At 37.4% G+C, this 14,102-nt stretch overlaps 1 protein-coding gene across 1 annotated transcript in view; it reads left to right on the top strand.

The window, feature by feature from the left end:
• Positions 1-14,102, top strand: part of LOC107519783 (uncharacterized protein C3orf20 homolog) — a 71,386-nt gene that overhangs the window by 41,312 nt on the left and 15,972 nt on the right. Inside the window, exons 11-14 of the mRNA XM_016162795.2 lie at positions 485-586; positions 4,894-5,059; positions 6,937-7,156; positions 13,420-13,714. Coding sequence (XP_016018281.2) covers positions 485-586; positions 4,894-5,059; positions 6,937-7,156; positions 13,420-13,714 — 783 coding nt within the window. The remainder of the gene's footprint in view (positions 1-484; positions 587-4,893; positions 5,060-6,936; positions 7,157-13,419; positions 13,715-14,102) is intronic.

Below are 14,102 nucleotides of genomic sequence, written 5' to 3'. Positions count from 1 at the left end.
TTTTTTTAAGCATAAGTAACATTCCAAATAAAGTTGGAGATGTTAAAGCAGTGTTAAAACTATGGCTCAGAATAACCTCTTCATTATCATTTCACACTCGCACTAAATCTCTGATGAAAATTTTAGGCTAAACCTTTTGTTAAGTGGTGAGACACTAAAACATTAGTATCTCTAATTTCATATAGTTAAGTAGCGAGCTAGCTTGATAAATTTTGATCAAAGTTTTGAAGGTTTTAAAATTTTGAATGCATTTATTTGAATGGTATACATATTACAGAACATCTATGAACATATGTAAAAGATTTTTATATTTAGGGACAAATACCAAAACTGTTACTTTTTAAAATTACTATGGTTATTTCATCTATGCTGAAATTTACACACACACACACACACACAGCCATAAATAGTGCCTTTATATCATGCTCTTTTGCCTCCCTGGGTTTTTATGAGCCATGTCATCTGAGCTTACAATCTCTCTCAGTCATTAGCTGATGTCAATCCTGTCTCCAAAAAAGCCCGGGAGCTATTCAAGGCCTATGAAGTGAAGTGCAAGCAAATGAAATCCACAACACAGGTGAAAGATGTAAGTGTGAAACAGTCACTATTTTGGTATCACAGGCAAAGGGGGATTTTAGTTTTCATGTTATTCTAAATTATTTTTCTTTTTCGACATAGGCTGGATTTGTTAAGACCCAAAGAGTCAAGCTATTAAACACAAATAAGCCCATTTATATAATTACAGGAAGGAGCATATGCTGACTTCTATTTGTTTGTTTGTATTTATGTGTATTTTTAACATCTTAACGTCAGTGACATAAGTATATTCACATTATTGTACAACCATCACCACCCTCCATCTCCAGATTTTTTCATTTTGCAAAACTAGAACTCTGTACATATTAAACAACACCTTCCCATTCCCTCTCCTCTCCCCAGTCTCTGGCAAGAGCCATTTTATTTTGCCTCTATGAATTTGACTATTCTAAGTACCTTACAAAAGTGGAATCATACAGTATTTGTCCTTCTGTAACTGCCTAATTTCACTTAGCATAATGTCCTCAAAGTCCACCTATGTTGTCTCATGTGTCAGAATTTCTTTCCTTTTTAAGGGTGAATAATAGTCCATTGTCTTTATAGACTATGTTTATCTATGTTTATCTGTTGATGAATATTAGGATTTCTTCCATATTTTACCTATCGTGAATAATGCTGCTATGAACATGAGTATACAAATATTTCTTCAAGATCTTGCTTTCAATTCTTTTGAATATGTTCCCAAAAGTGGAATTGCTGTATCATATGGTAATTCTAATTGTTTGAGGATGTGCCATATTATTTTTCACATCAGCTATACCAATGTTATAGTCTCACCATCAGTATACAAGGGCTCAAGTTTCTCTATATCCTCATTAACATTTGTTATTTTCTTTTTTTTTAAATAGTAGCCATCCCAGTGGGTGTGAGGTGTGTATTTAACTTTTTAAAAGTCAACTTTTTAAAAGTATTGTTTATTTACAGTAAAATGCATCCATTTTAAGTATATACCCATTGATTATTGACAAATGTACCCCTGTATAACCACCACCAAAATCAAGATATAAATAATTTCCATCACATGTAAAGCTTCCCATGTGCCCCTTCCTAATCATCACTCCCTGCTCCTGACCCCAGATAACACTTCTTTCTGTCATTATTAATTAACTTTATGTTTCTAGTGTGTCAAATAGATAGAATCATTTGCATAAGAAGAACCAATATGTACTCTTTTCTGTCTGGCTACTTTTGCTCAGCTTAATGTGTTTGAGATTCATCATGCTAGTGAATGTATCTGTAGTCTGTTCCTTTGTATAGCTCTCTGGTATTCCCTTATAAGGATATACCATGCTTTGTTTATCCATTCACCAGTTGATGGACGTTTGTGTTGTTTTCAGTCTTTGGCTATTATGGATAAAGCTGCTATAAACATTTTTGTACAAGTTGTTGTTTTTTTTTTTTCTGGAATTAGATATCTTCTTATAAAACAATAGTGGCAGAAGATGGTAGTAATTTTGTTCAATGTCTCTACTTAGTGAAATTAAAAGTTGATCCCAACTTTTTTTTTTTAATTTAGCATCTATGAAATTCTTAATCTAGGAATCCTTGTTTCTAAAGGGGGCACTTTTGGTGTTTGGGGACAGATAATTCATAGTTATACAGAACCATCTAGCACATTTCAGAATGCATGCCTGGTCCCTACAAGGTAAGTGACTGTTGTGCCATTAATCGAAAGGCCTGTGCACATTTTTGAATGTCTCAAGGAAGGATGTACTTACTTTGGTTGAGAACTGTTACACTATATTGATTATTCCTGGGAAAATATTTGGGTCTCTAGTGTGGGGCGATCAAACATAAGATTGTCACACTAATCTAGCCAAGCTATAACGTACTGGACTAAGGTAGTGAGAATGTAAAATAGACGAGAACTACAAGTAAATTAGGTGGCAGAATCCACAGAACAGTTTTCTGGTGTATGTTTTAAGTCGGAGAATCAATCACCATCACTTTCCAAAGACTTAAAATGAGGACATCTCCACAGGGCATAAAAAGCCTTCTTGGGCTATTTTCTCAGTGGAGATTGTTATATTTAACTCTCGAATTCACAAATAGCACGAAGTAATCACCAGAGTCCCTTTTTGTAACTTCCATAAATAACTCCTACAATCAAAAATTTCCCAAGACATTTCCTCCCTCGAAAATAAATGTTCAAGATTGTATGAGCAAGAAAAACGAATCGTCTTCTCAAGTGTAACAATGTATTCCTTTCTCAAATCTTTTTGAATTATGGGTTCTTCTGGTTTTTAAATGTTTCATGTTTTCTTTCTATATTTCCAAAAGATAATGTTAAGGCATGACATTTCAAAGAAGATTTTGCAGTACTTGTTTAATTTCTTTCTGATAATTTGAGTTTTCACATCAAAAGTTGATGAGGTAACTGTAGCATACCAAAAAATCAATACTACTACTGAGCTTTTTACTTTTGAAGCCATACACACAATGTATTAACAGATATCTGACACTTTTGGAAATTATTTCCCCTATCAAACATTTCTTACAACCTGATTTCTTTGTGGTTAGCGTGACATGAAAGGCAAGCTGCCTCCCAAGTTTATCTCAGGTGTCCCACCCAACCCAATATATTTGCATATTAAGCTGGCTAGAATTAAGCTTCTTGAAGAAAGAAGGGAGTTGAAAATTTTTATTTAAGAAAAAATGATATGAACCCAACTCAACCAAAAAAAGCCCATTGAAAACTGAAATAGAAACTCGACCTTGTGTAAAGCATAACCTATCCAAAGACCAAGCAGAGATAAGCCAAATAGAAATTAAGGCATTTATTACGGAAAGGATAGGCCTCTCCGGTAGAGCTGAATTGGAAAAGGTAATTTGGACCTGAGGCCAAAATAGGGCTTCCTAAAGCCTTCCACTAAATTAAAGGAAACCAGTTACCTTACTCATCAAAGTACAAGCTGGGAAATTGGAATGAGGAATATAGACACACTCTTATCACACAGGGATTGGTTAGGCAAGGAAAACTCATGCTACATGATAGCAAGTGGTTGGCAAAAACAAACAGTGTGGCCTAATGAGGAAAGGTGATCCAATATGACAGGGTTTCGCCCGCCTCATTTTGGCTGTGGAACAGGCATATAGAGAAAAATGTACTGCTTTCTGATGTCTTCACTGTTTCAGGGTCTTTCTGTCATGCTGCTCTAACGAAATCTTTTTCATTTTACTAGTAACAATTGCCCGGACAACATATTACCTTAAAAACTGTTGAAAAGTGCCACTTTGGAGAATGTGGTCACAAGTAACCATTGTCTGCCCTTCCATTAGTTTAATTCTATCCTCCTATGTGAGGAGAAATAAGGGGATGAAAGAAGAAACTAGACATGTCCATCTTCATAAGACTTCTTGAAGAAAGGAGATAAAGACACTCCTTCCATGGTAATATAAGGAAATGGAGATAGATTTTCTCTTAATAAAAAACTGACTGAGCTTCAATAACAATTAAAAAATAGTCTTTTCAACAAATGGTGCCGGGAAAGCTGGATACCCACATACACAAGAATGAAGTTGGATCTCACCTTTATACTATAGGCTTAAATGTTAGAGCTAAAGCTATAAAACTCTTAGAAGAAAACATAGATGTAAAGCTTTATGATTTTGCATTAGACAATGATGTCTTAGATACAACTCTAAAAGGACAAATAAAAAAAGAATAAGCAAATCTCTAAAGACAGAAAGTAGGTTAATGGTTGCCTAGGGCTGGAGAAAAGGGAGGTGACTGCTAATTAGCATAGGGATTTTTTTTTTTAGAGAGGTGACAAAAATGTTTTCAAATTATATTGTGGAAGTGATTGTACAACTCTGAATATATTAAAAAACCATTATATTTTATACTCTAAATGGATGAATAGTCTTGTATGTGAGTTACATCCAAATACAGCTGCTTTTAAAAAAATCTGGCTTGACACTTTTGCTTCCATTTATATAGCAGAGGAGATATTCTGAGAAGTTTCTTTATTGTAAAACACCGAGAACTGAATACATTATAACTAATAAAATTTTAAATGTATTATTGAGTTCATAGAGAAGGAAGGGGTATTGTCTTATTATTTAATAATTTATAAATATGAAATAAAATTATAGAGAAAAACAATATAATAAAATCACCAAAGTCAAAATAATGCAAGTACTTTCCCTTGTAGGGAAGGAGTGAATGACACTAGATAAACATTTGTTGGACAACCTACCAAATAAATGAATGAGTGAATAAATGAATGAATCAATGTTTTATAACCATAGAATAAGTAGTCTCTCTCTCTCTCTTCAAAACTTCTCGGGTTGAAGTCTTCAAATATAACAGGCCTAGAGGACACAGCTACATTTGATCTAGCAATGGACATGGACATAAGCCCTCTGACTGACATTGCAACAGCTATTAAATTAAGAAGATTGCGGAGAAAGGCCAAGCACATCTTATTCAACTGGCTGGATCACTACAGATTTGCGCTGGGTCAGTTACAGAATCCATTCTGTTGTTCCACATAATCCATTCCCATCATTCAGACTTCCTGAGGACCAACATTTAAATGCCTATTCCTCCCAAGGTTCCTGAGGTGGTGAGTTTATAAACTGTAAAGTGCCATACATATAGATTCTTATTCATTGATCCAGGGTGATTGGTCATAGAAATAAAAATAAAGAAGCTAACCTTAATTTTATTTCCTTTCTTTTTTTGAAGAATCAATCTATTTGGCCATTTCTGTGTTTTTATAAGAGGAGGTATTTTCATATCTGTTTTTTGGATCAGAAAATACTCTTACCCCTTAATCACCATTTCAGTCTCATCACCAAAACATCATTCCTTACTAATGTCTTTTGTTCATATGCTCTGTTGAGAAGGGGCCTGTGTCCTCACGTTCAAATGTGCTGTTGTAGGGTCAGCTCAGAGCTGGTGTTTGATTACAGAGTCTATTACAATTTCATTTCTTGACTAGTGGTATAACACTGTTGATTCTCCTTATTCATGGTAGTCAGGTCTATAGTGCCTCTGCAAACACTGAGTTAGTGGCTATTAAACCGTTGCTCATAGGGGAAATTCAGGTTGAGGATCCTTCAAGCTTCTAGTCACAATATTTTTGTTACCTGAATGATATGTAACCTCATTTATGTATGTTTCTGTCTAAAGATACCTTATTTAATATATGTTTTTGATACAGTAGCATTGAACCCATGGTCGACATAACTCATGCCTGAACGGAGCTTATTTAACACATGTATTTTTTCCATAAGGTACATCACAACCTTCTTGTGCTTTGGAACACTAGATAGCCCTTCAGTACTAAGCTTGCAAGCTATTTCAAATGGCAAAAGCACCAGCAAACAGCTCAGAAATGCGTAAAACATGGCACTGAATAGACCATGTAAAGGACACTTGCTTACAATATGACAGCAGAAACAAGAAGGCAGACTGTCACCTTGTTCAATCTCAACTGGGAATTTGCACAACACAAATTAACATTTTCACCACTTTATACAATTGCAAATGACCATGAAAGTGCCACAAATATTGATTTGGGGTTACAAATGAGTTTTAGTGAGTAGGCAAATTCACAAATACAGAATCTGCAAATAATTAGCATCAATTGTATGCTAAATACAAAAGCCAGGCTTTTCTATTTGAGGAGGTAATTTGCTTCTTATTATGGTATATAGCAGAACTTCCCAAAGGGCATGCCACAAATATTTTACACTGGAATCGAAAAATGGAAATCCTCAGTCCTTAAGGGAGCAGCAGGTCTGAAGCAATTGAGCCCCTGGGATCATTGGTTCTTACTACAGCAGCCTAGCAAGTTTACCACAATATGCCATGCAAATATAATTTCTTTTTTTATATCATAGTTTTTATGATAAGAATCTATAAGCTTAGGGCTTTACACTTTACAATTTTCTGCTTTATAAAAAGAGGTTGGGGAGCACTGGTCTATAGCATAATGTAAAAGCACCATCTTCAGAATCAAATAGATCTGTTCAAATCTTTGTTCTAGCTGAGTCATCTTGGACTTATCTGTAATATGAAAGTAAGAGTACTCACCTCATGAGAGTACTTAATTCGATGGGATAATAAAGTGCTTGGCACATTCCCTGGCACGAGGTAAGCATAGACAATCAAACTCCTATGGATTAGATTTGTTAATAGCCTAGGAATTTTTCTTGTTTAGTGCATGGATGCCATGAATCCTCTGAGCAGACCAAGAGTGCATTTAAAATATTGGAACCGACAAAAATTTGTGAAAGAGCGCCCAGATTATTGCAGCTAACTTAATCCAGCCTACAGAGACCTTGGTCCACTAAGGGCTTTCAGTGAAGTATATTCTGTTTCCATTTCAGGAATAGAATCCCTGAACATTTGCAAAGTAAATAAGTTTCCACGAAAAGTGGTCAGGAAACAAGTCTCACCAGAATTTCCTCTGAATCAAAGTGCAAAGGAAAAAGATGAGGAAAAGGAGTATCTCAGATATCGAAATACCTTCCTAAAACTCAAGGGTGTCTTTAAGCCTTCACCTCTCTGTCGCATCCAGAAGACTCCAGCCAGCAATCAGTCCTTCAGGTAATGAGCCTCATTTGTTTTAATAATTCATAGGCAGTGTATGTTTGAAAGAGCTTCAGGTGGACATCTCGTTCAGTTCAGTTACAAATGCTGAGCAAGGCCTTCTGTTTAGTTCCTTCATGCAACAGTTGTTTCTAAGCAGGCTGGGTTAAGTTGCCACTTACATGCTATCAGTGAAAAATCTTTCCTAAAACTGAGACAAACTTACGTGCATAGATTCAAGCATTTGAGCTCTCTTCAACCTGCTCTCTAAGAGGCTACCCGTTTAGCAGTGGAATTCCAATCAATCAGGAATCAAGGCTCAGTTTTGTTTTCACCACTTCAGTGAACACCTGTTTAAAACTTGACCCTATGCCAAATTCCTGACTCTGTGTTTGGTGATGGTAGATGGGGGTCGGGAGTTACTTCTGCCTACTCACTCCATTCTCCTGAGAGACTGTCTTTTTTTGTTGTTTTTCCCTTCAGCAGAAAAAGCCAAGTCCTCTATGCATTTGTATCTCTGTGACTAGATGCTAAGCTGGGATGCTTCCTATCTCAGGCAGAGAAGCCCCCAGTGTCATTTCCATCCAAGTCTAGGTGGCATGGGGGGACGAGAGGGGTTGTTGAAGGAGTGAGTTGGTCTCTACAATGAAATCTACACTGCGTGGCAGTATTCAGAAACCACAGGAGAAGCCTTGCCCACTCCCACCACACATGCTACAAACCCACTGAGCACACATCCATTAGGACCCCCAGGGGCTGACGACCCCTAGAGCTCCCAATCCTTATTGCTTCAGTGACATTCGGTGAAGATAATAATAAATTTAAAGAGGAGTGGTCAATGCCAAGAGGGAAATGTTTCCTATATTTGAAGCATCGTCAGAAGACTTCATTAATGCCACTAAACAAGCAGATACCTGGCCATGGAATGAATTCATTCAACCAATAACTGTCATCTGACACCCACAGGCATTGCGGGCACAGTGAGCCTTACAAAGACGTGGTCCCTGTCCTCAAAGAGCTTCAATTCTGCAAAGAGAGATAAAAATGTGTATACTATTAATCAATGGAAAATAAGGAAGCCAGTGCTATCAGAGCAATATAGATAGAATGCTGAAGAAGTTTTTGTGGAGGAAGAGATTTTTTAAGAAAGGCTTTTTTTTTTTTTCAGGAGCCTTTGAATAGGATCTTGAGTTACGGGGAGAATTTGGACATGTAGGTAGGAAGAGAAGGGTACTCCAGGTGGGGAGATGCATAATAGAACAGTGATGATACTAGTAATGTGAAGGATGGTTAACATTTACTGAGCACTTACTATACACTAGGTACTGTGCTGAACACTGTACTGGCAGGATTCCATTTAACATTCATGACACACCTAAGGGGTACCTATAATTAATTCCATGCTGCCCTCCCTACTCCGAAGTCACAGCTAGCTAGTGAGCAGCAGAGCAGGAATTTGGCCAAGGTGTGCAGGAGGAATGGTTCAGGCAAATCAGAGAATATCGAGTAATCTGGCATCGCTAATGCATAGAACGTGGATGGGATAGGTTTGGAGCCAGATCATGGAGTGCCTTGACCCCAGGCCAGAGCTGGGGGCAAATAACAAAATTTAAAATCCTTTAAAATCTGCAGTGATGAGGCAAGCAAGCACTGTGGGAGGCAGTTCTAAAATGTTTAGTCAGACTTTCAGATTTGCCCTAAGAAGTCAAAAGCCAATTATTTCACATTTAAATGTAGAATTATTTTTATTGCTCAGCTACACAAGTTGCAGTGACATTTGAAGAAATTAATACCAATTTAATAAGGGCTTCTTTTATTTCTGCAAAAAACTAACTGAAACTTAATTTTAAAAAAACTAACAAACTTTTAAATGCACAAATCTTGACATGAAAAAAGTGTAAAGGCTTCACATAACCCAGCATTTCTATGCCTATAAGGTGCACATTTGAAGTTAATATTGCCAATGCAACCCCCAAAATGCAAGTTTATTAAATATAGCTGAGAAGAGCAGTAAACAGGCAACACCATGTATCCATATAAATAAAAAAAATTCATGTATTTATAAGGTTTAGTAACTGCTGAGTTTTCACATACAGAGGTTAATGCACAAGAAAATGCTGTTTCTATATAATGTTAGGACATCTTGAAATGCTGAAAAAAATTAACAGATTCACAAACACATTAAGATTTAGCTACAGGTCAATTAACAAACCTATGGAGTCTTCATATAGTATACGATCTAGTTCCAATTTTTCCTTTTCAGGCACAAACAAGTTCCCACATTCTTCGTAATGGTCCACAGTCACCACCGATAGGGTTGAACTACAGTGACGAGTTTAAATATCCCTTCATTTACAGAACCCTCCATGCTATCAGGGAAATATACAGCATGCTTCAAAGAATGAGAACAGAATTTTAAAAGTTCAGATTCTAACTCATAATATGTGAATGGAGAAAAACAAGTAGCGTCTGTGCAACACAGTGTGTTATTTCATATAGAACATTGTTAAGGCTTAATGCAGTCTATAAAGTGAAATGAATATTCAATTCCAGAACTTATTTTGAGCGCTGTCTAATAAGTGCTGTTTAACAAAAGAAACAAAATTAGCTACAGTGTGAGACAACACATAAGTACTATACTACAGTTTTACCTACGATAGTCTCTATACGAATGTCAATTCACAGGTGTGCTGTAATAATATGTCCTTTTCCTAACCTTTTATGCTTTGTTTCTAATTTTTGCAGAAAGTACACATTTAAAATCATAACATTTGTGGTGGACATTGGCGAACTTTTTTTTTTTTTTTTAGCTGAATACCAGGAGTCATTTCCGTCTTCACCCTTCCTAATAGGACCCCAAGTGCATGTAGTAAGCACCTTTCCCTTCCACAGCTCAGGTGCCTCAAGAACAGTTGACCCCACCTCAAACTCCAGGGATGGGCCTGGTTGGTTCAAGGCAGTCCAAGTTCTCATTTATTTAGCCACAGCCATTGGTATGTGTGGAAAGGGGAGAAAGTGACACCAGACATAGTTAATCCCAGGTATTTATATTTGGAATGCTGATGACAAAAACCGCCTCTCTTCCTTGGTGGGTGTTCTGAATAGATATGGGGCTTGGAACTGTTTGAGCATCTGTTTGCTGCCCACAGATGAAGCTGATGCATAAAGAATGAGGGCGATGGAGATGGAGTCACTGGGTGATGCCTCCCTTAAAATCCTGCCTTCAGACTTCCAACCGTGGGAGCCAACAGGTGTCCTTACTAAGCCAGTTTGAGTTGAATTTTCTATTACTTGCAGCCAAAGAAAAGCATTCTAATTAATATAACATGTGATATGATAGGCCTTGTAGGTTTTTTTGTATTTGTGCTGACAAAGCTAGCATGTCCTTATAGGTTTTTACCTGTATTATCCTTTTACAGTCATTTTGGTAAGGTTTTAGCAGAGTTGAAATAAACCCGAGTGTGTTCAATCTACCGTATCTTAATTAAAAGTATTTAAATCTTCTTTTCAGTTATTCCATCATTAGTCACCTTAAGGATTCTAAACATACCTGTTTTTAAGTACTTTTTAGATTTGCTCTATTATTTTTTGTCTATATTGAATCCATCTTTTGACTATTGATTTTGTGCATTGTCTTTCTTAGGAATCTCTTTCTTGACATGTTTTGGATTTTTGGATTCTAGGCTCATCTTAAGTGGAAGGTTTTTCCTCTTTCTGTGTATGTGGTATGTGTATGTGTGTGTGCATGTGCACACATGCACACATATGTCTACCCCTTCCTCTCTAATGATTTTTCAGTTGCCGCTACCCAAAACCCTGAGGCCTCACGTTCAGAACTAGGTCAGATAATGGTGAGATGGGTGCCCTGCCCCATGAATATTAGGAATGTTGCAGACCCAGTCCTCAGGCCAGCAAGCAGCTTGGCTTAGTCCTGGTTGGGAGACTGTGTCTGTATTCTCCAACCTACCTGGGCATGAAGCATCCTATGAGCCATGGTGCCAAGCAGGAGAAGACAGCAGCTATTCTAGCCTTGTACAAAGAGTGATGGAAGCCCTACCCTGTCCTTAGTTTCAATAAGTGAGCCAGGCAATATCCCTCCTAAGCCACTTCACCCTGTCTTGAGAGCAGCATTTTATTCTGTTTTCCCACAAGAGCCAAATTCATGTTCACTTTTGCTGTTTCTAGCCCAAGAGCCAAGCAAGCTCATGGCTTTAGCCCCACTAACATATTGAGTTTCTACTCACAGAGTTATTCTTGGTTTGGAGTGCAGCTTTGTCCTTTTAAATTGTTTCATTTTACCATTATTGCAATGTGTTTGAGGCAGGAGGTTTGAGGGGTTGCTCAATGCAAGAACTTAAAATGCCTTTTTGACCAGAGATCTATGTAGAGGATTATAACCTGAAAGCTGACTTCTAATGATTTCTCGGCACACTCGCTGACACATTGGAATTATTCAGGGATGCTTAGAATGTCTCTTCAGGGGCCCTGATAGCAGTACACTCTGTGTTCACCTGAGATAGGCCCTTAGGAAGGCAAAGATGGGGAAAGATGAGTAAGTGGTCATGGGAAAACAAGAGTGTCATTGAGGCTGGTACTCCAACAGCCTGTTCTTTCTTTACAGGGTGGAGGGCAGAGCTTTGATTCCAAACACACATGATTTTTTTATATATATATAATAACCCTCTGCCTCCTGCTCTCAGAGCTCTCTGACGCTGTGTAGCCACCAGCAAAGGTAGTATTGCTACTCTTTATGGCTCATATTATATTCTAAACCATGCACCAGAAGTTCTTTTTTTAGATCATTATGCTCTTTGGGGTGTAAGATAGCTAATTCTAGAAGTGGCATTAATACATTTGAAGAAGAAATACAAAGTAGGAGAACTTGCCCTACCAGATTTCAAAACCTTTTATGAAGTGATCATAGCTAAGATATTGTGGTATCAACACCAGGCTAGTTAGCCCAATGGAACAGAATAGAGAGACCTAACCAGACCTATACCCATATGGAAGCCTGATATACAACAGAGATAGCATTACAAACCAGTGAGGAAAGAATGGCTTATTCAGTCAATGGTAGTAAGACAACTGGTTATCTATCTATCTATTTATCTATCTATCATCTATCTATCTATCTATCTATCTATCTATCTATCTATCATCTATCTATCTTAAGTTTCTACTTCCCATCATAAACTCCAGGTAGATTAAAGAGCTAAATATAAAAAGCCAAATAATAAAAAAAATTGGAATAAAACATAAGGAGAATATTTTTATGAACTCGACCAACATATTAAACCAACATATAGAAAACACAAACATGAAGGAGAGGATTGATAAGTTTAACTGCATTGAAATAAAAGTCTCATGTACAAAAAAGGAAATGTACACAAATTTCATCGCAGCAGTTTGTAATAGTAGAGAATTGGAAATTACCTTCATCTCCATTAACAGGAGCATGTACAAGTTTTTGTGGACAACTGTCATTTGTTTTGACCATTTAGCATCAATCTACTTTCTTTGGAGACTCCCATATCTGCTGAGGCAGAGTGCCACCCCATATAGATGCCAAAAATGCTTTCCTAGTCTTCTGAAGCTAGGGCACAGACATGTAATCCAGGCTCCACCAACCCAACAAGCCTGTCCCAGACTTCTAGGCAGCTGCAGGGGCTGCCCAGATCCCCTAGGAAGGGAGGGGCAGCAGCTCCAGTGGCTTCCAGAGTTATTGCACCAGTGTCCTGGGGAAGCAGGTCTGGCAGTGCAAGCTTTGGAGTCTGCTCAGCAGCTGTGGCTGTCATGTGTTCCCACTGGACATTTTCCCTGGCAGTGGAGGCTGCAAACCCCTTTATTCCACCTTTCTAGAGATTTTCTGAGTTCCTTTGTTGTTGTTTGTTTGTTTAGATTAGCCAGAATTTGTTTCTATTGCTTGCAACTAAAAACCCTCACCCTGATAGGTTACGGATTATGATATATTTATATAATATTCATAAAAATGGCATTACCTCTTTAGCGTATTGACAAGTATTTTAGTGTCTTGGCAAATAAAATTCTGTCCGGAATTAAATTTCAATGCTTTACTAAAGTAGCCACTTTAGGGTACACAATGTGAAATACTATTTTTCTCTTGACTGTATTTTTGTTTTAAAAAAGGGGGGGGAGGGAATTTAATCGAATCTAAAATAATAATAATAAAAATAACCACTTTGGTTCTTTGGCACTTTTAAAAATGTTGTTCTTTCTGTCTTTCAGTTATGCAAACATGATTTCTATCATTACATTTCTAGACTTCCTCTTCCCATTGAGAGCAAGGATACATCATTTGCTTCTCAGCTGGTTTGTCCTGTGGTCCTAAGGAGAACGCTGTGTGGCCAAGAAGGGGACACATGCCGATGTAGCGCTTATAGCATCCCTGAAGTGACAGACCTGGAGTATGATCACCTCATAAGCACCCAGCTGTCCCCGGTGGATCAGATCATTATAGTCTATGTGATATCATCTAAGGAAAAGGACGAGACTCTGAAAGAAGTGGCCAAAGTGTATAGGAAACAAAATAGAATGAGAAGCATGCCTTGCGTTCAGGTGAATGTCATGTGTACAAAGACAAATTGTGGAATAATGTTTACTTGCATGCTATATCTTAATACATTTTCTCAGCCACACAAGGGATCATAGAAGGAATTCCCCCACCCTTTTATTAATTTCATATAATAAAAGGCACCAACATTAAGGGTATATAGCTTAATGAAATTATATGTATGTATAAGACTGTATGATTACCACCCAGATCAAGATACAGAATATTTCCAAGCCCTAAAAAGCTTCTTCTTGCCCTTTCTCAGTCAATAATCCACCCACCTACTCTTACCCAGGTAACTGCTATTCTATCACCGTAAACTAGTTTTGTCTGTTCTAGATCTTCCTATACATGGAATCATACAGTGTGCAAGTTTAAAAAACACACAGTACA

Source organism: Rousettus aegyptiacus, unplaced genomic scaffold (genome assembly GCF_014176215.1).
Source record: "Rousettus aegyptiacus isolate mRouAeg1 unplaced genomic scaffold, mRouAeg1.p scaffold_m13_p_2, whole genome shotgun sequence".
In the NCBI taxonomy this organism is placed as follows: Eukaryota; Metazoa; Chordata; class Mammalia; order Chiroptera; family Pteropodidae; genus Rousettus; species Rousettus aegyptiacus.
This window is presented reverse-complemented; position numbering and strand designations above follow the sequence as displayed.